Source organism: Ranitomeya variabilis, chromosome 7 (genome assembly GCF_051348905.1).
Source record: "Ranitomeya variabilis isolate aRanVar5 chromosome 7, aRanVar5.hap1, whole genome shotgun sequence".
Classification (NCBI taxonomy): Eukaryota; Metazoa; Chordata; class Amphibia; order Anura; family Dendrobatidae; genus Ranitomeya; species Ranitomeya variabilis.
In genome coordinates, this window is record NC_135238.1 from 228,095,392 (window position 1) to 228,121,048 (window position 25,657).

Genomic DNA, 25,657 nt, shown 5'->3' on the forward strand with positions numbered 1-25,657 from the left:
AAATAAATCGACGATAAAAGTTGGCAAAGCCCAAAAATTTCTGAAGACTTTTAAGAGAAGAGGGCTGCGTCCAATCACAAATAGCTTGAACCTTGACAGGATCCATCTCAATGGAAGAGGGAGAAAAAATATATCCCAAAAAGGAAATTCTCTGAACCCCAAAAACGCACTTAGAACCCTTGACACACAGAGAATTAGACCGCAAAACCTGAAAAACCCTCTTAACATGCCGGACATGAGAGTCCCAATCATCCGAAAAAATCAGAATATCATCCAGATACACTATCATAAATTTATCCAAAAAATCGCGGAAAATATCATGCATAAAGGACTGGAAGACTGAAGGGGCATTAGAAAGACCAAAAGGCATCACCAAATACTCAAAGTGGCCCTCGGGCGTATTAAATGCGGTTTTCCACTCATCCCCCTGCCTGATCCGCACCAAATTATACGCCCCACGGAGATCAATCTTAGAGAACCACTTGGCCCCCTTTATGCGAGCAAACAAATCAGTCAGCAACGGCAATGGGTATTGATATTTAACCGTGATTTTATTCAAAAGCCGATAATCAATACATGGTCTCAAAGAGCCGTCTTTTTTTGACACAAAGAAAAAACCGGCTCCTAAGGGAGATGACGATGGACGAATATGTCCCTTTTCCAAGGACTCCTTTATATATTCTCGCATAGCAGTATGTTCAGGCACAGACAGATTAAATAAACGACCCTTTGGGTATTTACTACCCGGAATTAAATCTATAGCACAATCGCACTCACGGTGCGGAGGTAGTGAACCCAGCTTGGGTTCTTCAAAGACGTCACGATAATCAGACAGGAACTCAGGGATTTCAGAGGGAATAGATGATGAAATGGACACCAAAGGTACGTCCCCATGAGTCCCCTTACATCCCCAGCTCAACACAGACATAGCTCTCCAGTCAAGGACTGGGTTGTGAGACTGCAGCCATGGCAATCCCAGCACCAAATCATCATGTAGATTATACAGCACCAGAAAACGAATAGTCTCCTGGTGATCCGGATTAATACACATAGTCACTTGTGTCCAGTATTGTGGTTTATTATTAGCCAATGGGGTGGAGTCAATCCCCTTCAGAGGAATAAGAGTCTCCAAAGGCTCTAAATCATACCCACAACGATTGGCAAAGGACCAATCCATAAGACTCAAAGCGGCGCCAGAGTCGATATAGGCGTCCGTAGCAATAGATGACAAAGAGCAAATCAGGGTCACAGACAAAATAAATTTAGACTGTAAAGTGCCAATGGGAACGGATTTATCAAGCTTTTTAGTACGCTTAAAGCATGCTGATATAACATGAGTAGAATCCCCACAATAGAAACACAACCCATTTTTCCGTCTAAAATTCTGCCGCTCGCTTCTGGACAGAATTCTATCACACTGCATGTTTTCTGGCGTCTTCTCAGTGGACACCGCCAGATGGTGCACTGGTTTGCGCTCCCGCAGACGCCTATCGATCTGAATGGCCATTGTCATGGACTCATTCAGACTTGCAGGCACAGGGAACCCCACCATAACATCCTTAATGGCATCAGAAAGACCCTCTCTGAAAGTAGCCGCCAAGGCACACTCATTCCACTGAGTAAGCACAGACCATTTACGGAATTTTTGGCAGTAAATTTCAGCTTCATCTTGCCCCTGCGATAGGGACATCAAAGTTTTTTCTGCCTGAAGTTCCAAATGAGGTTCCTCATACAGCAAGCCCAAGGCCAGAAAAAACGCATCCACATTGCGCAACGCAGGATCCCCTGGTGCCAATGCAAAAGCCCAATCTTGAGGGTCGCCGCGGAGCAAGGAAATCACAATCCCAACCTGCTGTGCAGGGTCTCCAGCAGAACGAGATTTCAGGGACAAAAATAACTTACAATTATTTCTAAAATTCTGAAAGCTAGATCTATTCCCTGAGAAGAATTCCGGCATAGGAATTCTCGGCTCTGATACCGGAGCATGAACAACAAAATCTTGCAAACTTTGTACTTTCGTGGCGAGATTATTCAAACCTGCAGTTACACTCTGTAGATCCATTATAGACAGGTGAACATAGAGCCATTCAAAGATTAGAAGGAGAGAGAAAAAAAAGAAAGACTGCAGCATAGACAGACTGGCAAGTGATCCAATTAAGAGCACAGAGAAAAAAAAAAAAAAAAAAAAAACTCTCAGCAGACTTCTTATTTCTCTCCTTTCTCAGCCAAGGATTTTAACCCTTTAGTGGGCCGGTCAAACTGTCATGATCTCCATGGCCAGAGAACTAGCATAAGCCTCAATAGGAACAAGCTCTTGGAAGATGTAACTATACTGACCATGAACTAAACCTACCGCATCATCTAGAAGTAGCCAGGTAGCATGTCCTACTTTTTATCCCTATATGCCCAGCGCCGGCCGGAGAACTAAATAATGCTAGCAGAGGGAAATATAAGACCTGACTCACCTCTAGAGAAATGCCCAAAAAGGAGACAGAGGCCCCCCACATATATTGGCGGTGATATGAGATGAAACAACAAACGCAGCAGGAAAATAGTTTAAGCAAATTTGAGGTCCGCTTTCTAGATAGCAGAAGACAGAAAGCATACTTTCATGGTCAGTAGAAAACCCTAACAAAACACATCCAGAAATTACTTTAGGACTCTGGCATTAACTCATAATACCAGAGTGGCAATTCCTGATCAACAAGAGCTTTCCAGACACAGTAACGAAACTGCAGCTGAGAACTGGAACCAAAATACAAAAACAAAACATGGACGAATGTCCAACTTATCTAGTAGATGTCTGGGAGCAGGAACAAGCACAGAGAGGCTTCTGATAACATTGATGACCGGCAAGCATCTAACAGAGAAGCCAGGTTATATAGCGACACCCAGATCTAATCAGAACAGGTGAACAGGGAAGATGATGTCACAAGTTCAACTCCACCAGTAGCCACCGGGGGAGCCCAGAATCCAAATTCACAACACCCTCCCAGTATTTTAGGCTGGATAGGAGGAGCTATGTGTGCTCCTAAGCTTGTAGTTTAAGCTTATAGATCAGCACAGCTTCTATCCTGCACTTTCCTTCTTATCTGTAGCCCATTTCCTATGACCTCCCTGACACTTTACATGCTTTGCCCTCTCTCCACAATGTGCAGATCTGTGTACAGCCCCTTCCCTGCTGCTATCTCTAACACTGAGACAAGGGAGGAGGATTGCACAGAGAATCATCAGGAGCTCTAATAGATTTGTAACATTTCAGAGCACCCGCTGGATAATAGACTTATAAACTCTAAAGCAACAAATGGTGGAACAATTTTTTAAAAAAGAATATAGGAAATTGCTTAACTTTACATTTAGCAAGCAAATTAAAAATATTAAATTCTGTGCGAAGATCTCCTTAGCCTCCTGTGAGTATATATGCAAGCAGGTGAAATGATGATACTTTTATTTATAATTTACTTGGAAAAAGATCTTTTAATGCAAACTTTTTTTTTTGCATGTAAACAGCACAAGAAAGCAGCAGCAGATACCGCGGCATGAATGCTCCCCTGCTCCCCTGAGATTTATCTGACATCTCTTGCTAGTCTGTATTATGGAAATTACATACAACACTTCATAGGCAAATTAGTATTTACACACAGAGCGCAGACTAAATAGAGAACTCGCCCGCTGTCGGCGTCTACAAACGAGTAATGACACTGGATTTGAAATGATAATCAATACAGAGAATGAAATACCAACCTGAGCCTTTGTCGAGGTCCAGATTAGCAGTGTGCGTGACAAGCAGAGAGAAAAGAAAATTACATAGCCATTAGTTCACCTGCTTGATGACAAATGCCCACCAGATGCTTATCAGCCTCTCATAACTTCACCAACCTCTCTAGGTCTGATTTGTGTTTTGCGCTGTGATCGCTGTACAATAAATATGTGGCGGGGAATCGCGGAAACTAATTATACAAGATCTCGGCACACTGAGACACTGCGGTATGTGACCGGTAAGATGATAGGATTTAACAATATAATAAACTTTTATTATACATTTTCATTTTAAAACTTTTATTATAAACTTTTTTGTAAAGCTGCACCGGCATCTTTTAAGATGCGTGGTTATGTAAGTGATAGCCGCAGTATGCGGAATGGTTTTATGAAGAATAGTAGAGTCCTGCTCATCATTATTGGCACCCATGAAGTGTAAGTACATAATGTGGAATATCTCCTGAAAAAAAAAATGTAATCAGGTGAAACAGTTTTTCTGTATAGAGAACTCGTGTTAAAATGCAAAAGAGCAAACAATAAACAATAATTTAAAACAAAAACCAATGGGGGGGTGGAAATAGAAAAACCTAAAATTTGCTGTGACACTGGTATTGGCCCCCTTTACATTACATTAGTATGGAAATATATTTTGACTCACCTGTGGTAAATCACAAATGACAATCATTTGTGATTAATTGTTGGTGCCCATGTGACATGAATTAGCCAATGAATGACGACTTCAGTGTTTTCAAAATCCACATGGTAGGCCCTGTTCCTTTGTCACAAAGGTGAAGACAAAGGAGCTGTCTGAGGACATCAGAACTGCTATTAGCAAACGCAAGACTTCCAAAAGGTATAAGGCCATCTCCAAAGACCTTGATATCCCCGTTCCAACAGTGCGCAATGTTAATAAGAAATTTGCCAAGCATGTAACCGTCAAGAACCTCCCTGGATGTGGGGGAACGTGGAAAAGTGACAAGAGAGGTCTTCGAAGATTGGTGCAAATACACTACGTCAAGCATCCCAAGACCTGAAGGCCAACCTAGAACAGTCTGGGGTCATGGTTTCAACAAGTACCATAAGCCGCACACTAAACCAAGAAGAGCTTTATGGGCGAAGGCCAAGGAAGAAGCCATTGTAGAAGTAAATACATAAAAAGGAACATCTTATCTTTGCCAAAGAGTACCTTGACAAGCCACAATCCTTCGTGGAAAATGTTCTGTGAACAGATGAAACAAAAATAGAGCTTTTTGGCAATGCAAAGCAACAGTTTGTTTACAGACGACGCAATAAAGCGCATAAAGAAAAGAACACCCTACCAACAGTTAAGCATGGTGGAGGATCCATAATCCTGTGGGGTTGTTTTCCTGCGTCTGGTACTGGATGTCTTGGCCGTATTACGGGAATAACGAAATCAGAGAATTATCAAGAAATTTTAGAGCGAAATGTCCTACCCAGTGTAAGAAAACTTGATTTGAGTCGAAGATCATGGGTCCTCCAGCAAGACAATGACCCAAAGCACACATCCTAAAGTACACAGGAATGGTTGAAAAAGAAAAAAAGATTGTTTTAAAATGGCCAACAATCTGTCCTGACCTCAATCCTATTGAAAATCTTTGGGGTGAGCTAAAATCTGCAATTAGGAAAAAACTCTGCAAACCTTCAAGAGCTTGATCAAGCTGCAAAGGAAGAGTGGGAGAAGATACCAGCTGAGAAGTGCAAGAAGCTTGAACATGGCTAAACAAAAAATGAAAGGGTGCCAATAATGGTGAGCAGGACTGTAAGTGTCTAAGGCTGTATTAGCATTGGCCAATTGAGTTCATTAAACGACCGCTGATCGACTTTGTGCAAGCATATCGGCTTCAAAAAAATTGAAATAATATTCTCCCTCACTGATCCCCCAATACTCCTGGATCGATGCCTCCCAGGTTCCTATTGGTTGCGTCATCTCAACACACAGGTAATGTCGGCTAATGTCCATTCAGACAATCATCGGCCAATGTGGTGCTCTACCTCAATCCATGACCAAGGGGCAAAAGCCAGCAGGAGCCTGGGAGCGGTGGCGGTTGCACATTATATACACTGCTCAAAAAAAAATAAAGGTAACACTAAAATCCCACATCCTAGATATCACTGAATGAAATATTCCAGTTGTAAATCTTTATTCATTACATAGTGGAAAGTGTTGAGAACAATAAAACCTAAAAATTATCAAAGTAAATCACAACTAATATCACACGAAGGTCTGGAGTTGGAATGATGCTCAAAATCAAAGTGGAAAATGGAGTTACAGGCTGATCCAACTTCATGGAAATGCCTCAAGACAAGGAAATATGCTCAGTATGTGTGTGGCCTCCACGTGCCTGAATGATCTCCCTACAACGCTTGGGAATGCTCCTGATGAGGCGGCAGATGGTCTCCTGAGGGATCTCCTCCCAGACCTGGACTAAAGCATCCGCCAACTCCTGGACAGTCTGTGGTGCAACGTGACGTTGGTGGATTGTGTGAGACATGATGTCCCAGATGTGTTCAATCAGATTCAGGTGTCTGGGGAATGGGCGGGCCAGTCCATAGCTTCAATGCCTTCATCTTGCAGGAACTGCTGACACACTCCAGCCACATGAGGTCTGGCATTGTCCTGCATTAGGAGGAACCCAGGGCCAACCGCACCAGCATATGGTCTCACAAGGGGTCTGAGGATCTCATCTCGATACCTAATGGCAGTCAGGCTACCTCTGGCGAGCACATGGAGGGCTGTGCGGCCCTCGAAAGAAATGCCACCCCACACCATTACTGACCCTGTGCCAAACGGGTCATGCTGAAGGATGTTGCAGGCAGCAGATCGCTCTCCACGGCATCTCCAGACTCTGTCACATGTGCTCAGTGTGAACCTGCTTTCACCTGGAAGAGCACAGGGCACCAGTGGCGAATTTGCCAATCCTGGTGTTCTGTGGCAAATGCCAAGCGTCCTGCACAGTGTTGGGCTGTGAGCACAACCCCCATCTGTGGACGTGGGGCACTCAGGCACTCATCCTCATGGAGTCGGTTTCTAACCGTTTGCGCAGACACATGCACATTTGTGGCCTGCTGGAGGTCATTTTGCAGGGCTTTGGCAGTACTCCTCCTGTTCCTCCTTGCACAAAGGCTGAGGTAGCGGTCCTGCTGCTGGGTTGTTGCCCTCCTACGGCCCCCTCCATGTCTCCTGGTGTACTGGCCTGTCTCCTGGTAGCGCCTCCAGCCTCTGGACACAGCAAACCTTCTTGCCACAGCTCTCATTGATGTGCCATCCTGGATGAGCTGCACTACCTGAGCCACTTGTGTGGGTTGTAGAGTCCGTCTCATGCTACCACGAGTGTGAAAGCACAACCAACATTCAAAAGTGACCAAACCATCAGCCAGAAAGCATTGGTACTGAGATGTGGTCTGTGGTCCCCACCTGCAGAACCACTCCTTTATTGAGTGTGTCTTAATAATTGCCAATAACTTCCACCTGTTGTCTACTCCATTTGCACAACAGCATGTGAAACTGATTGTCAATCAGTGTTGCTTCCTAAGTGGACAGTTTGATTACAGAAGTTTGATTTACTTTATATTCTGTTGTTTAAGTGTTCCCTTTATTTTTTTGAGCAGTGTATATAATATATTCATTTTATCTCCTAATAGAGTATATATACTTAAAAAAAAATGAAATTACTCAACAGAACAATCTCTTTAAAAGCTTGGACAACAAGTGCACAACATGAAGGTCATGATGTCACATTGTAACATCACATCTAATGATAGTAAAGAAACACGCGATTGTGACACTCCCTAAAAATTCCCAACAAGTTGGATTTTTGGTCAGAAGTGATTTTGCCATCACAGATCGCAATTCAAGTTGGGTGCGATCATGACTTGGACGACACTGGTCTCCAATTTTTTCAAGTTTTTTTATAGCAAGATCACAGCTCTAAAATTGTTGCATGATGTTATTTACAGGGTCTTGTTCTATATACATCAAATCCATATCTAATCTGCTGCAAATAGACACATAGATCATTAATGTCTAATATCTATAACCTAAAAACTCAAACCTCCGATGCCAGATCCCAATTAAACACCCATATAAACAGAAAAAATGGACAATTATTGGGATATTCTGTAGATAATCGTGTACAGATCACAAATATCAGTGACTGGCTGGATGTGAAGGAGATTAATACACTGCATGTGACAATGCAAGAATCCATTCCTCCGGATCATAGGAAGGCTTGGGACTTGTTTATGTTCCACCCCATTCCTGATGACCTCTGGTGGCCTTTAAGTCCTCCATACACACAAGATAAACCAGATCCATTTGTTTCTGTGGAGAAATAAGTCGCTACCAGATGATTTGATCAGTGAATATCATGGCGATCACAAGAGCGCCAAGTCAAGTGTTCTTGAGTTTGAGGGAGTCGGGGAAGATAGCCGCCAAACAATCATCCACCCAACAGCTAACATCTATGGCCGGCTTTAATGGGGAAAGGTCGAAAACTTCAGAATAAGAATGGAGACAAATTGAGCACAGACACCTCTGTTATGGTCTGGTGATTAAGGAGCGACATGCGACTAGCTCTGGGCAGGTGGTAACTATACCGACCGCAGTTCCTGATCTTAACACAGACACTAGCAGTAGCCGTGGGATGTTCCTGTCACTCCCTGGACACCTCGTCACAGCCGGAGATCTAGCTACCCCTAAAGGAAGAAGCAGGAAAGCTATCTTGCCTCAGAGAAAATCCCCAAAGGATAGGTCAGCCAAGCTGGACAAATGAGCAAAACATAGAAAGTGCTAAACAACAAAGTCCACAACAAGTGAACTGCAAAAAGACAAGCAAGGACTTAGCTTTGCTGAAATGGTCAGAGTGACAGGGAAATCCTCAGAGAGCCATGACTCCAAGCTCAACAATTGACAACTGGCATTGAATTAGGGAAAAGGCCAGACTAATATAGCAGAGCCAGAAAGACGATCAGTGAAAACAGCTGCTGATGCTAAATCCAAGAAGCAGCCATACCACTCAAAACCACAGGAGGGAGCCCAAGAGCAGAACTCACAAAAATGCTACTTATAACCACCGGAGGGAGCCCAAGAGCGGAATTCACAACACACCTCCCCATAGGCCCTACAGGAGCCATATCTACTCTTGTCACCTGGAATCGGTAAATTATTCTTCATGCTCTTCCCATCCTATGTCTACATCAAAACCACCAAACTTTTATATTGCCCACAGAGGGAAAGAGACAACTTTGACTGCTCCAACGCCCTTTCTATGGACCCCATTACCCTCCCTCATTTCCGCTATGACCAGATAAGTGTCACTCTGAGGAGTAAAGTTTATTTTTGAGGAGAACACCAATCCTGCCTATGGAGAGCCAAAGCCAAGGCAATGATCTCTGGGATAAAGGTATGCAAATATCCTCTTCGCAGACAAAGCAAATTGGGTCTCTTGTGCCTCCTATTAGAGGTAGCAATCCTAAAAGTCAATACTTAGGCTATGTGCACACGATGTGGATTTGCTGCGGATCCGCAGGGGATTTTTCTGCGCAGAAACGCTGCAGATCCGCACTGTGATTTACAGTACAATGTAAATCAATGGGTAAAAAAAAAAAATGTTGTGCACATGGTGCGGAAAAATCAGTGCGAAATTGCTGTGGATTTAAAAGAAGTGCATGTCACTTCTTTTGTGCGGATCTGCAGCGTTTCTGCACCCCTCCATGATAGAAATCCGCAGTGGGAAAAACTGCACAAAATCCGCATCAATTCCGCGGCAAATCTGCATAAAAACAGCGGCAAATCCGCAGCTGCGAATTCTGCCAGGAGATGCGGATTTTGTGCAGAAAATTCTGCACAACATTTCCTACGTGTGCACATAGCCTAAGCCTTGTCACGTAACTTAGGACAGAATGCCAAACCAGAATTTTTCCAAAAGGAAAAGAACTCCATTTACAATCCAAAACAAAGAAAAAAATGGAGTGCACTCACCGGTCCAAAATGCAAACAGTCCTTTAATCAAAGCATGTGCAGGTACAATGGGAGAACGTGGAACAGAAGGACGACGGCCGTTTCACGCGGTTGCGCTTCAACGGGTCCTAATCAATTCCTCAATTTCTCTTTGAACTCCATTTACAGACAGCTGTCTCAGGATTATTTGCTTACGTTTTACCTATGATGCATTTTCTGACTTATAAGTCTCCCTGTGCTGTCTTTGCACTCGCCTTAAAAAAATTATCTTTACCCTCCAGAAGTCTGTCAATGGCTTCTCACTCAGTCAACCCATCTCCTATTTTGCTCTGATCAAGGGCAAGAACCTTGAAACAGCTGTCTATGCAGCGCCCCAGAGTCCTGGTCGTTGCAGTACTGTTGCTCCGCCACTAAGGGGGGCTGTGGTACGTCTGATGGCACTGAAGGAGTTCATCTGACCAGGTATCACAGACACCAATACACTTCACAGTCTGGCCTCCAGGGGGAGCTAAGGGTTCTATGTATTAGGCCACTCCTCACAATCTGGTAAAACTGGGGGTTAGGCAGGAAGTTAGGACAGAAAGCTGACTGGGTTGGAACCAGGCAACACCTTGTGGCAGAGGGTGTTGTAGGGGAAGATTCGGAGGGGTCCCTGTCAGGGGTGGGATCCTGACAGAGGCCTAGCAACCAGAGAGAACGTTACGGGACCGCGCCTGCACGATATAGCGGCGGTACCCCAAGAAAGGACAAGAAGCGAGGTTTATTGTGCTGAGTGAGAAACGAGATCAACGCAACAAGGAGAATACCAGTAGGAGTCGTGCTGTAAGATGAGGCAACATTCTACTGAGGCGCATAACCGGTGGCCGGAACGCCGAGGAAGTATAGTGCAGCGCCCCAGAGTCCTGGTCGTTGCAGGACTGTGGCTCCGCCGCTAAGGGGGGCTATGGTACGTCTGATGGCACTGAAGGAGTTAATCTGACCAGGTATCACATACATCAATACATTTCACAGTCTGGCCTCCAGGGGGAGCTAAGGGTGCTATTTATTAGGCCACTCCTCACCGTGTGGGTAAACTGGGGGTCAGGCAGGAAGTTAGTTTAGAAAGCTGACTGGGTTGGACCAGACAACACCTGGTGGCAGAGGGTGTTGTGGGGGAAGATTCGGTAGGGTCCCTGTCAGGTTTGGGACCCTGACAGAGGCCTGGCTACAAGAAGGAACGCAACGGGACCGTGCCTGCTCAGCATAGCGGCGGTGCCCTAAGAAAGGATCAGAAGCGAGATATATTGTGCTGAGTGAGAAACGAGATCAAAGCAAGAAGGAGAATACCAGTAGGAGTCGTGCTGTAAGACCGAGGCAACATCCTACTGAGGCGCACAACCGGCGGCCGGAATGCCGAGGAAGTATTCATATATCTAGCTCCAGGCAATACTTCAAACCAACGGCAGGACAGTCAGTCACAGGCGGGCTGTCTCACCTAAATCACCTATGCAGACATGGGGGGCAACCTGTGGAGAGGGGCGACTCTAGGGTCCCGGAAGAGCTCCGAGCCTACCCGTCATACGGGTGCGTCCCAACCATAACACCGGGAGGGACGGAGGATTAGCAGAACATCATCTAATCGAGTTGTTGTGAGGGAACACGAGAAACAGACACAACAGTTGTGGGGACTATCCCGTAAGCACAGCAGGGGAGGACCACAACACATAGCGCTAGCAGGTAGGCACAGATTTCCACCTGCAAAGAGAACTCTGGAGGTGCCATTGGACCGGCCGGACTTGCGCAGCCTGGTGAACCGTATTCCGGACTGAGGACCCAGAGACCTTCAGTAAAGAGGTAAAGAGACTGCAACCTGGTGTCCTCGTTATTTACTGCACCGCACCACCACCACTATAATTCACTGTACGCCCCTCAGCAGGGTCACGGACCGGGCCTAGCCACCGTGACAACCCCAGAGCAGAGACTCAGAGGCCTGGTACCGGGTACCCCTCGGCCCTGCGGCAGTGGGGGCGCTACAACAAAGCTCCAGGCCAAACTTCAAACCTACGGCAGGACAGTCAGTTATAGGCGGGCTGTCTCACCCAATTGACCTAGGAAGACACAGGGGGGGTAACAACAGGAGTGGGGCGACGCTAGAGTCCCGGAAGAGCTCCGAGCCTCCCCGTCATACGGGTGCGTCCTACCCATAAGATCTGGGGGGACGTGGAAGAACATCAGAATCGAGTTGTGAGGGAACACGAGAAACAGACACAACAGTTGTGGGGACTATCCCGTGAGCACAGCAGGGGAGGACCGCAACACACAGCGCTAGAAGGTAGGCACAGATTTCCACCTGCAAAGGGAACTCTGGAGGTGCCATCGGACCGGCCGGACTTGCGCAGCCTGGTTAACCGTATTCCGGACTGAGGACCCTGAAGCCTTCAGTAAAGAGGTAAAGAGACTGCAACCTGGTGTCCTCATTATTTACCGCGACCGGCACTTCACCACACCATAACGACATCCCATACCACCACCTTCATTGTACGCCCCTCAGCAGGGTCACGGACCGGGTCTAGCCACCGTGACAATCCCAGAGCAGAGACTCAGAGGCCCGGTACCGGGTACCCCTCGGCCCTGCGGCAGTGGGGGCGCTACAACTACGTAAGGAGGTTTTGTCAAGTCATGCGGCAAGGATCTTTAAAGGTGTTCTAGAAAATTAATATATGACAAAATACATTATAAGTAAATTGATAAGTACTGTACATTATTATTTAGTTACACTTGTCTTGATCACAAAAAAACAGCTGCAATCATGGTACTGTAATATAAAACCCGTCCTAAACAGACAAGAGGATGGGTTGTGTTAATTGTGACGGTTCTCCTATGTCAAAGCTGATATACCAACTCAGCTGAAGCACAGGCAGCAATGTCGGAAATCATGACCCGTGAGGAGGATGGACGGGAGTAGATCAAAGCTGTGGAAGAGGTTTTCGAACAGTGTATACAAGTAGCAGCATTTACATCTCCCACAGCAGGCATCTTGTCCCGTCCCTCCTCCTCTGTGCTTGCAACTTCTAACCTAGCTGCCTGTGCCTCAGCTGAAAGATAATCTCAGCTTTGATATGCACACATTCACTGGAGTCTCTCCTCAAGGCCAGAGAAAGTAGGAGAGCATTCTCTGCTTACACAGCCCATCCTGGTGTGTGTGTTCAGGACAGTTTTTGTGTTCAGTAATGTACCGGCAGAAGTGATGAGCGAATTAGGTGTTATTTGAGCATGCTCGTGTACTAACCAAGTGTCTTCAACGTGCTCGAAAAATATATTCGAGTCCATGTGCCTGCATAATCATGGCTCTTCGACAGTCGCTACACATGCAGAGATTGCCTAACAAACAAACAATCCATGCATGTGTTGCGGCTGTTGAACAGACATGAGACATGCAGCTGCGGGGACTCGAACATATTTTTCAAGCACGCCGAAGACACTCAGTTAGCATACGAGCATGCTCAGATAACATCTTCTCCAAGCACGTTCGCTCACCACTAAAATCGTCCGTCGTTCTGAAATACGGTACTCTACATTTGACATTTTAATCCACTGACTGGACTGTTTTCCATTCACACGAATAAAGAAGAGTTTTGGGATTTTCGTGGAGCTGGAATTTTCTTTCTTTGCAATTATTCACTTCCAAGGCACGGAAGCTTCCTTTACTCCGGATCTTCAAATAGTGAATACGGGCGAGCTCAACTCTACACCGTGTTCCAAATTATTATGCACATTGGATTTAAGTGTCATAAAGATTTAATTGTTTTGTTTTTCAAATAAACTCGTGGATGGTATTGTGTCTCAGGGCTCAATGGATCACTGAAATCAGTCTTAAACACATGATAATTAGTTTTCCAGGTGATTATAATTAAAGGAAAACTACTTAAAAATGATGTTCCACATTATTAAGCAGCCACAATTTTCAAGCAGTATGGGAAATAAAAAGGATCTCTCTGCTGCTGAAAAGCATTAAATAGTGCAATGCCTTGGACAAGGTATGAAAGCATTAGATATTTCATGAATACTTAAGAGTGATCATCGTACTGTGAAGAGATTTGTGACTGAAGCAGAGCACAGACAGAATTCATGCAGATAAAGGCTTAATGAGGAAGGTTTCTGCCAGACAAATTAATTGGATTAAGAGAGCAGCTGACAAAATACCATTACAAAGCAGCAAACAGATATTTGAAGCTGCTGGTGCCTCTGGAGTCCCTCAAACCTCAAGGTGTAGGATCCTTCAAAGGCTTGCTGTGGTGCATAAACCTACTATTCGGCCACCCCTATACAGTGTTCACAAGCAGAAACGGTTGCAGTGGGCCCAGACATACATGAAGACTAATTTTCAAACAGTCTTGTTTATTGATAAGTGTTGAGCAACCCTGGATGGTGCAGATGGATGGAGTAGTGGATGGTTGGTGGATGGCCACCATGTCCCAACAAGGCTGCGACGTCAGCAAGGAGGTGGAGGAGTCATGTTTTGGGCTGCAATCATGGGGAAACAGCTGGTGGGGCCCTTTAAGGTTCCTGAAGGTGAGAAAATGACCTCTGGAAAGTATATAGAGTTTCTGACTGACAACTTTCTTCCATGGTCTAAAAAGCAGAAACGTGCCTTCAGGAGCAAAATCATCTTCATGCTGACAATGCATCATCTCATGCTGCAGAGAATCCCTCTGAGTCATTGACTGCTATGGGCATAAAAGGAGATAAACTCATGGTGTGGCCACCATCTTCCTCTGACCTCAACCCTATAGAGAACCTTTGGAGAATCATCAAGCAAAAGATCTATGAGGGTGGGAGGCCGTTCACATCAAAACAGCAGCTCTGGGAGGGAAGAAATACAAGCAGAAACTCTCCAAAAACTCACAAGTTCAATGGATGCAAGAATTGTGAAGGTGATATCAAAGAAGGCTCCTATGTTAACATGTAACTTGGCCTGTTAGGAGGTTTTGGAGTTAAATAGCTTTTTTGTTCAGTGAATGTGACCTCCTAATGCTGCAAATTCCACAAATGAGCATTTTCAGTTCTTTAAAACATATCAAATGTTTAGAAATTCTACTGTGCCTAATAATTTGGAACATTGCATTGTGAGTTTTTATTCATTTTGGAGATTATACTGTTATCATTGGGAGGTTTCTTCAATAAAATTCGATGTATAATCTAACGGGTGATGACTTTTATTAGACTGACTGTCATTTGCACCGACCATTTAGGAAAATCCGAGAAAAATATCATTTACATAATAATTTGGAACATGGTATATCTTTCCCTGACTCTACATTTGCCCCCTACACAAGATGAGCGTAAATAATATAATTAAAAGGTATTTATCAATTTATAATAATGTATTTTTTTAATCATTTATTGATTTTCCTCCTTTCACATAAAACTCCTTTAAAGGGTCAATATTGGCTTAGATCATTGCGACCTTCAGTTGATGGCGCTGGAGACCTCTTTGTTTCGGGACTCAAATACATCTTACAGCTCCCCAATTAGGAAAATCATCTCTGCAGTTGATTTGTCATGGCAGGAGCACATTCATCATCATTACTGTAGAAATTGTATACTAGTGAGGAGCATCATTACAGCTTTGGATCTGACAAATAGGAAGTGGCTGTTTAAATCCACGCAGGGACGGCCATGTTTTCAGGATTTATTACCCCAGTGTAAAAATGACAGCGCCGAAAGAAAATCAAAGCGCATTCCACGCTGGTCGCCACAGATATTGGCTCAACTACTTTTAATTGATTTCATTCTTCTGACTGCTTATCCAGACTCCGTAATAATATGAACCAACTCCAAACAAAATAAAGCGCTAGCACAAGGAGGGAATATTGATTTCTCCGTAGGTTTCATCTTTGCCTGCGGTGCGGAACACTTTGGAACGAGGAATTCGTATCTTCTATTCACCATCAATGCAGACAAAAGGAGGAACATTTATGATCAGAACCGAGGATTCTCACACTTTATTTTGCCATTTTTTATTTATCTAATTTTATACATTTTAATAAAACAAATCTCATAAAAGTATTATGGGATCGTAACGGGTAGACGTCATGTATATGGCTCGGGTGTGTGCCAGAACTTGGAAGATGGAGTCCCCTATGCCTCCGATCTAAGAACAACAATTTAGAGATGAGACAATCTTTTAAAATTAGAATTTGCCAGACTGACCAAATTTAGAAAATTCCATTTATGACAAATGGAAAGTCCTCCAAAACCTCCAGTTGTCCAGAAAAACCTATATGACACAAATCTTCACTGCTGAGCCGTGACACATGATCTTTAGGCTGTATTCACCGCAAAGATATTGAAAATTGTGGCAAAACAATGTGTTTTTATCCGAGCTTACGGCATAAAAATGCAATGAGTCCACCATGTGTGAATGCAGCCTTGTAGTTTCTTGAATAATTTCTAATAATGCTTTCTGTTATGATCCGGTGGTAGGATCACCAAACTGACCTGATAGGTAAACCTGAATAGTAGGACAAGCTCCGGGAATGTGGGAACTATACCGACCGCAATCCTGAACCTATCCACACACACACTAAAGGCAGCCGTGGAGCGTTACCTAAAGACCTAGACGCCTCTTCACAGCCTAAGAAACTGGCTACCCCTAGAGAGAAAGCAAAGCCTCACTTGCCTCAGAGAAATAACCCCAAAGTTTAGACAGCCCCCCACAAATAATGACGGTGAGTTAAGGGGAAAATACAAACGTAGGAATGAAAAACAGGTTTAAGCAAATGAGGCCCGCTAACACTAAATAGACAGAAGAAAGCAAGGGATCTGTGCGGTCGGTACAAAAACTATCAAAAACTATCCACGCAGAAAGTACAAGAACCCCCACACCGACTCACGATGTGAGGGGCGCACTCTGCACCCCAGAGCTTACCAGCAAGCGAAAAATCACATATAAGCAAGCTGGACTGAACACATGATATACTGAGAAACATATTCAAGGAAACAATGAGCAAAAAGAACTAGCAAGACTTAGCTTTTCAGAAAGAGACAGGTCACCAGGGAGATCCAGGAGAGGTCAGAACCAGTACTGAATACAACGACAGCAGGCAACAAGTAAAGGTCCAGGTGGAGTTAAATAGGAACCAGCATAGCAGGAAATGAGGCAGCTGAGCCCAGCTCCAGACCCGCAGTATCGCTAAAGGCCACCAGAGGGAGCACAGACGGAATTCACAACAGCTTTCTCTCTGTCTCTTTGGATAAGTTGTGACGTCTTCTCACTTTCCAGATTCACCACAAATTGGCTGCTGCATTCTCTTCCTAGACTTTTTTACACGCTATTATAATCCCTCCTGATTGGCTGTGCTGTACCATGTGATGTGATAGATGCAAGGTATTATGGGGAAGCTCGCTTGGCTGCGCGTGAGATCATGTGAGCCTTATCTGGCTGATGCAATCTCTTGCATTGTGTAAAATGATGATGGCCATTTTAGCGATTTACGCAAAGCAAATGACAAATTGTTCAGTATTGCTGGGTCCAACAAGTTCCCGAAAATATATAGAAATTCAATTTACATCAAATTGATTTGCTCATCTCTACTAAAGACATAATTTATGTTAAAATATAATTATTATGAAGTCCGTTCTGGTATAATTATTATTATTATGGGGTCAGTACTGGTATAATTATTATTACGGGTCAGAACTGGTATAAATTATTATGATGGCATCAGTAGCGGTAAAATTATCATCAAATCACCTCTAGTATAATTATTATTATGGAGTCAGTACTGTTGTAATTATTATTATAGGGCCAGTTCTGGTATAATTATTATTATGGGGTCAGTACTGGTATAATTATTATTATGTAGTCAGTTCTGGTATAAATTATTACTATGGAGTCAGTTCTGGTATAATTATTATTAGGGCATCAGTAGCAATGTAATTTTTATTATAGGGCCAGTTCTGGTATAATAATTATTATTATTATATGGTCAGTACTGGTGCAATTATTATTATAGGGTCAGTTCTGGTATAATTATTATTATAGGGTCAGTTCTGTATAATTATTATTGTAGGGTCAGTTCTGGTATAATTATTATTATAGGGTCAGTTCTGTATAATTATTATTGTAGGGTCAGTTCTGGTATAATTATTATTATAGGGTCAATTCTGGGGTAATTATATCTCTACTACTTAGGCCGGCGTCACACTGGCGAGTTTTACGGACGTAAGAGCGCAGAAATTACATCCGTAAAACTCGCAAAATAAACGGCACAATTATTCTCAATGGGGCTGCTCCTATCAGCCGTATATTACGGTTCAGTATTATACGGCTTTCTACGGCCCTACAAAATCGCAGCATGCTGCGTTTGTCAGCGTATTGCGCAAAAAATTCGCCAATGAAAGTCTATGGGGGCGAGAAAACGGATTCCACACGGACCAGCAGTGTGACTTGCGAGAAATACGCAGCGGTGTTAGTGAAAAGTCGGTAATTCAATTGCCAGCTTTTCATTTCTCCTGCACAAACCCGACAGGATATGAGACATGGTTTACATATAGTAAACCATCTCATATCCCCATTTTTTTTGCATATTCCACACTACTAATGTTAGTAGTGTGTATGTGCAAAATTTCAGCGCTGTAGCTGCTAAAATAAAGGGTTAAATGGCGGAAAAAATTGGCGTGGGCTCCCGCGCAATTTTCTCCGCCAGAATGGTAAAGCCAGTGACTGAGGGCAGATATTAATAGCCAGGAGAGGGTCCATGGTTATTGGCCCCCCCTGGCTACACACATCTGCCCCCAGCCACCCCAGAAAACGCACATCTGGAAGATGCGTCTATTCTGGCACTTGGCCACTCTCTTCCCACTCCCGTGTAGCGATGGGATATGGGGTAATGAAGGGTTAATGTCACCCTGCTATTGTAAGGTGACATTAAGCCAGATTAATAATGGAGAGGCGTCAATTATGACACCTATCCATTATTAATCCAATTGTTTGAAAGGGTTAAAAAAAAACACACACGTTATTAAAAAGTATTTTAATGAAATAAACACAGCGGTTGTTTTAATAATTTATTGCTCTCTCAATCCATTTGCAGGCCCTCGCGTGGCAAAATAATAAACGCACAATATACATACCTTCTGATGTCCGATCACGTCCCACGAGGTAATCCATCTGAAGGGGTTAACTAATATTACAGGCACGAGCTGCGATAAAACACTCGCTCGTGCCTGTAATCCCCGGGTGCTGAAAGGAAAGCTGGATCTGTACTTACATTGAGTCGCGGTGATGCGCCCCTGCTGGATGTTCTCATGAACTGCAGCCTGGGAACTTTTTCCCACGCTCCAGGTCATATGAGGACATCCACCAGGGGGCGCATCACCGCCACTGAAGGAAATGTAGGTCAATGACCTACATTTCATTCATTTGCCGGGGAATTACAAGCACGAGCACAGCTGCATTTGCAGGGCTCCGGCTTGTAAATTATTTTAACCCCTTCAGATGGATTACATCGTGGGACGCGACGGTTCAGCTGAGGGTATGTATATTGTGCGTTTATTATTTTTCCAAGCGAGGGCCTGCAAATGGATTGAGAGAGCAATAAATTATTAAAACAACCGCTGTGTTTATTTCATTAAAATAATTTTTAATAATGTGTGTGTGTTTTTTTAACCCTTTCAAACAATTGGATTAATAATGGATAGGTGTCATAATTGACGCCTCTCCATTATTAATCTGGCTTAATGTCACCTTACAATAGCAAGGTGGCATTAACCCTTCATTACCCCATATCCCACCGCTACACGGGAGTGGGAAGAGAGTGGCCAAGTGCCAGAATAGGCGCATCTTCCAGATGTGCCTTTTCTGGGGTGGCTGGGGGCAGATGTGTGTAGCCAGGGGGGGCCAATAACCATGGACCCTCTCCTGGCTATTAATATCTGCCCTCAGTCACTGGCTTTACCATTCTGGCGGAGAAAATTGCGCGGGAGCCCACGCCAATTTTTTCCGCCATTTAACCCTTTATTTTAGCAGCTACAGCGCCCACATTTTGCACATACACACTACTAACATTAGTAGTGTGGAATATGCAAAAAAAAAAGGGGATATGAGATGGTTTACTGTATGTAATCATGTCTCATATCCTGTCGGGTTTGTGCAGGAGAAATGAAAAGCCGGCAATTGAATTACCGACTTTTCACAGATATCGCGCTGAATGAAATCTAAATACAGAATATATATATATGTGTCTCAATGACATATATATATATATATATATATATATATATATATATATATACTGTATATATGTTTTCCCGAACATTTGAGCACATAAATCCATTAGATGTCGGTTTTGCAAGCCTGCGCGAAAATCTCGCAGTACGGATGCCATACGGATTACATACGGAGGATGCCATGCGCAAAATACGCTGACACACCCTGACTACAGAACAATATTTTGGGAACATTTCTCCGTATTACGGCCGTAGTACGGACGTATAATACGTGGCGTATTGTCTTACGCCAAGTGTGACGCCGGCCTTATAATCAGCTGTTTGCAGTTTCGCCTCCTGGGGATTGAGCCTTCGCGCCTCTTCTCCGCAGATCTGATAACCGGTGTCCAGTATGGCATTAGTAGCCATAATTGAATATTTCCCTTATGACACACCACCTACTATATAATAACAGGATGACCCATCCTGGCACATTTATTGGAAGAAACATTTACCACCATTAATAAGGCTTCCACCATCAGATGAACGCAGTGCTGAGGGTTAGTGATAATGGATTTCCACTATGTCCATATACTAATCCCATTGCATGTGTATGGCGGACAGGACCGCACCTTGTAACCTCATTTGTGGCTCTGATATTATTATTAGAGGTTTACATCATCCGGTGAAGACAGACAAAAATGAGATTCATTACGTTTGCGTTGTGTAATCTCATCCCTGTGTACATACATAATGTAGTTAGGATTCCCCACTGCGACGAGGCGTTAATGTCATTTACTGAGGAGGAAATTATCAAAAGTCTTTATTGGAAGGAAGAAATTGTAACCATAATAATTTATGGCTGTATAAATACAGTATAAATACATGAAGGTGGATGAATAATAGATAGAGATACAGAGATAGTGACACCTAGATAGAGAAATCTGCTTGTATATATGAGAATCACATAAGAGAGTGCAGCACGCGAGGGAAACAGAGAGAGGGAAAGAGAGCGCGAGGGAAAGAGAGCGCGAGGGAAAGAGAGCGCGAGGGAAAGAGAGCGCGAGGGAAAGAGAGCGCGAGGGAAAGAGAGCGCGAGGGAAAGAGAGCGCGAGGGAAAGAGAGCGCGAGGGAAAGAGAGCGCGAGGGAAAGAGAGCGCGAGGGAAAGAGAGCGCGAGGGAAAGAGCGCGAGGGAAAGAGCGCGAGGGAAAGAGCGCGAGGGAAAGAGCGCGAGGGAAAGAGCGCGAGGGAAAGAGAGCGCGAGGGAAAGAGAGCGTGAGGGAAAGAGAGCGCGAGGGAAAGAGAGCGCGAGGGAAAGAGAGCGCGAGGGAAAGAGAGCGCGAGGGAAAGAGAGCGCGAGGGAAAGAGCGCGCGAGGGAAAGAGCGCGCGAGGGAAAGAGAGCGCGCGAGGGAAAGAGAGCGCGCGAGGGAAAGAGCGCGCGAGGGAAAGAGAGCGCGAGGGAAAGAGAGCACGAGGGAAAGAGAGCACGAGGGAAAGAGAGCACGAGGGAAAGAAAGCACGAGGGAAAGAGAGCACGAGGGAAAGAGAGCGTGAGGGAAAGAGAGCGTGAGGGAAAGAGCGCGTGAGGGAAAGAGAGCACGAGGGAAAGAGAGCACGAGGGAAAGAGAGCACGAGGGAAAGAAAGAGCATGCGGGAAAGAGAGCGTGAGGGAAAGACCGTGAGGGAAAGAGCGCGTGAGGGAAAGAGCGCGTGAGGGAAAGAGCGCGTGAGGGAAAGAGCGCGTGGGAAAGCGAGAGCGCAAGAGAAAAATCGAGAGCGCGCGAGAAAAAGCGAGAGAGCGCACGAGAAAAAGCAAGAGAGCGCGCGAGAAAAAGCAAGAGAGCGCGCGAGAAAAAGCAAGAGAGCGCGCGAGAAAAAGCGAGAGAGCGCGCGAGAAAAAGCGAGACAGCGAGAGAGAAAAAGCGAGACAGCGCGAGAGAAAAAGCGAGACAGCGCGAGAGAAAAAGCGAGACAGCGCGAGAGAAAAAGCGAGACAGCGCGAGAGAAAAAGCGAGACAGCGCGAGAGAAAAAGCGAGACAGCGCGAGAGAAAAAGCGAGACAGCGCGAGAGAAAAAGCAAGAGAGAGCACGCGAGAGAAAGAGCGCCTGGCAGTGCTGGAAACATTCAGCACCACATGGGCGCTGCCCATCAACCAGAAGACAACCAAAGTCATGGTGTTTCAGAGAAGGAACCAGAAGAAGACCCCTACTCCTTCCATCAGACCAGCAGCTATACCTACCTTGGTCTGGAGCTAAGCCAAACTAGGAGCCTCAAGCAAGCAGCAGAGGCCCTGAAAAGAAAAGAGCGCAGAACTTTCTATGCTATCAGAAGACAACTGTAACACCGCAAACCACCGGTGAGAGTCTGGTTTAAGATACTTGACAGCGTCATCACCCGTATACTGCTGTACAGCAGCGAGGTATGGGGCCTAGCGTCCTAACCAGACAAAGTAGGATCTCAACCTAACCAAAGTCTTCCTCCTGGAGTTCTGGAAATATCTCCTCCAGGTCCAGAGCAGCGCCTCAAATATAGCCTGTCGGGCAGAGCTGGGCTGATTACCCATATAGCTCACTATACATAAGAGGGCGCTATCACACCGGGCGCACATACAGAGCAGCAACCCCAGCTCCTACCATCATAAAGCCCTGCTGAGCCGGAGCCCAAAACAAGCCGCAAATCCCGGCAGCCAGTCCAGCCAAAGTCAGCAACACACCCTGACATAAGCCCAAATAACGGGACCTCAGAGAGCTGCAAGATGAGATAATAAAGGGATGGAAGAGTGAATTACAGTACGCCCAGAAACTCACCATCTACCGGTCACTGCGGAGGAACTACACTGGCCCCATATCTGGAGAGGTTACGCCACCCCAAAGACAGGCAGACCCTGAATCTGTACAGACTAATTGCCCACAATCTAGAGGTGGGAACAGGGCGGCGCCGGCACACATACAAGCCGCGGGAGAACAGACTGTGCCATAAATGCTAGCAGGAGCCGCACTTCCTTCTGCACTGCAACAAATTCTCAGAAGTGAGGGACTCTCACTTCCAGAGACTCTCCACTCACATCCCGGACTTCCCATCAATGGACGAGGAGAGAAAACGCCGCATCCTACTGGGGGAAGAGGACTCAATGGTGGGGATCACCGCCTAATATGTCACCACATGTCATAAGCGGATTGGAACACAAGAGCTCCGAATGGACCGTTACTGCCCAAGCTATGCCCCCTAACATTCCATCCCCTTAACCCTGATCCCCTCCCCTGTCACTAATTTTGTTTTGCTTTGGCAACACTAATTGTATTTTGGTAATGACATTAAAGCCTAATTGAATTTGAATTAGAGAAAGCAAGAGAAAGAGACAGGGAAAGAGCACGAGCGAAAGAGTGCGTGAGCTAAAGAGGGTGCGAGCTAAAGAGGGCGCGAGCTAAAGAGGGCGCGAGCTAAAGAGGGTGCGAGCTAAAGAGGGCGCGAGAGAAAGAGGGCGCGAGAGAAAGAGGGCGCGAGAGAAAGAGGGGGCGAGAGAAAGAGGGCGTGAGCTAAAGAGGGCGCGAGCTAAAGAGGGAAAGGGGAAAGAGCGAAAGAGGGAAAGAGCTAAAGAGGGCGCGAGCTAAAGAGGGCGCGAGCTAAAGAGGGCGCGAGCTAAAGAGGGCGCGAGAGAAAGAGGGCGTGAGAGAAAGAGGGAAAGAGCTAAAGAGGGAAAGAGCGAAAGAGGGAAAGAGCGAAAGAGGGAAAGAGCGAAAGAGGGAAAGAGCGAAAGAGCGAAAGAGGGAAAGAGCGAAAGAGGGAAAGAGCGAAAGAGGGTGCGAGCGAAAGAGGGCGAGAGAGATAGAGGGCGAGAGAGAAAGAACACGAGAGAAAAAGACAATAAAGATAGAATTAAAAAGGTAGAAAATGCAGTATTTGTAGCAAAACGTATAAAAGCAAGCAGAACCGCTCATATAATGTGACATTTTCATATTAAAATTAAATATTGTATAGTATTTTACAGATTCGTTTTGGTCACTACTCACCTGATTTTTAAGGTCAAGCTTTGGGCAGGGTCTCCCCCCATTATAAGGTTTTTCTTTCAAAAATTTTGATCTAACTTTCACTCCGGATCCACAAGAGGCGCTGCAGGAGGACCAGCCGGACCAGTCACTCAGTTTACAGTCAAATGGACAAGGAATCTCACAGCGCTCCTCCAGGAATCCTGCAAAAAAAGCAGAAAAGTCCAAAGTAAGGGATGGGGACATAATCACCTCCTCTAATCCTAGACTAAAGAATTAGGGTAATGTGACCTTGGGGGCCTCATCTTTGGTCCCCATTACCTTCTACCATACACTGGGGTCTTCAGCCGTAGCGCTGGTCTTTGCACTGCCTGTTAACTAGCTTTGAAGAATTGGTAACATGGTTATAGGAAAAAGTCACTAGGTTTCAATTTCACCCCAAAATACAGTTTAATAAGGCTGAAATACCATAAAAAACCTATAGACTTTCATAATTTTAAAGCTTTGTTACAATCATTGTAGGTAACATACACATAGAAGTATCTATTTATGTGTTTACTTTATATTTATCTTCCTTTTTTACTTCCTCTCTATCCATATCCATCTATATATATTTATTATCTATCACCATCTCCTCTCTAATGTACAGTATTTATCTACCCTAAAAATATTAAATTACTGTATGTGAATATTTCTATTTTCTTTATGCTTTTTGCTACAAATGCTGTATCTACAAATTCTGTCTTACTACCCAGTATTCTATTTTATACAGTATGCATCATCCATTTATGACATTTATCATCTTTTCTTCTGATTTTCTAATAGATGAACAGATTTTGTTCTTCTATCTTATGTACAGTGGATTGCAAAAATATTCACCGACTAGAGATGGGCGAACCCCTGGATGTTTGGGTACAGTGGATTCAGCCGAACAGTTAAAAAAGGTCCGGTTACCAGAACAGTACCCGACCCTGAACCCCATTCACTTGAATAGGGGGCCTGAACATCCAGTGTGTGCCATGCTGTCATGTGCAGAACAACGCAGCGATCACTGCCTCTGATTGGTGGTAAAATCATTACCGCCGGCCAGAGAGCCGCAGTTCCCACGCTGTCAAATGACAGCGTGTGCCCGCAGCTGTGACCAAAGGTAAAAAGTTTACCTCCGGTCACTGGCGTCGGCTGATGGGACTACTAATACGAACCCAAACAGTAACACAGACTTTCTGGTGAAGTCAGAGTTCGGGGTCCGTACCCAGACAGTAGGTGTTTGGTACTGACCCCAAACATTCGCCCATTTTTAATTACCTGTTGTAAGATTGCACTTACTGAGTGTATTGGGGGACACTCATTTGGCAGCGGATGTACGTAGTCAGGCACGGGTTTTTACTTTAACAGTCCATGTGGTTTATTATGGAGTCATAAGCCACAGAAATATGAACAACAAGCAAACAGTCTTTATATCAATCTTCACATCATAGTATACGGCTTTGAAACGCGGTCACTAAACACGCCATACAGTTCATTAATGTCCATGGAGCACAACTGGCACCAACATACGACATTACGGTTGCAGTCTCTAATCATGCTGGACCTTACTCAGTCCAGTTACCGTGGGTGACTGCACGGTTCCCCTTGCACTGGGTTACCTTCCAGGAGCTCCTGCTCCACACGCTGACTCCTGTCAGTACTCTCTCGGGGAAGCTGCTGAACTGGGATCACTGTCCCGGGCAATGCCTTG

At 44.9% G+C, this 25,657-nt stretch overlaps 1 protein-coding gene across 3 annotated transcripts in view; it reads right to left on the minus strand.

The window, feature by feature from the left end:
• THSD7B (thrombospondin type 1 domain containing 7B) overlaps positions 1 to 25,657 on the minus strand; it is a 453,156-nt gene that overhangs the window by 123,196 nt on the left and 304,303 nt on the right. For all 3 annotated transcript variants that reach the window (XM_077273034.1, XM_077273033.1, XM_077273032.1), the window contains one exon: positions 23,944 to 24,122. In XM_077273034.1, coding sequence (XP_077129149.1) covers positions 23,944 to 24,122 — 179 coding nt within the window. The remainder of the gene's footprint in view (positions 1 to 23,943; positions 24,123 to 25,657) is intronic.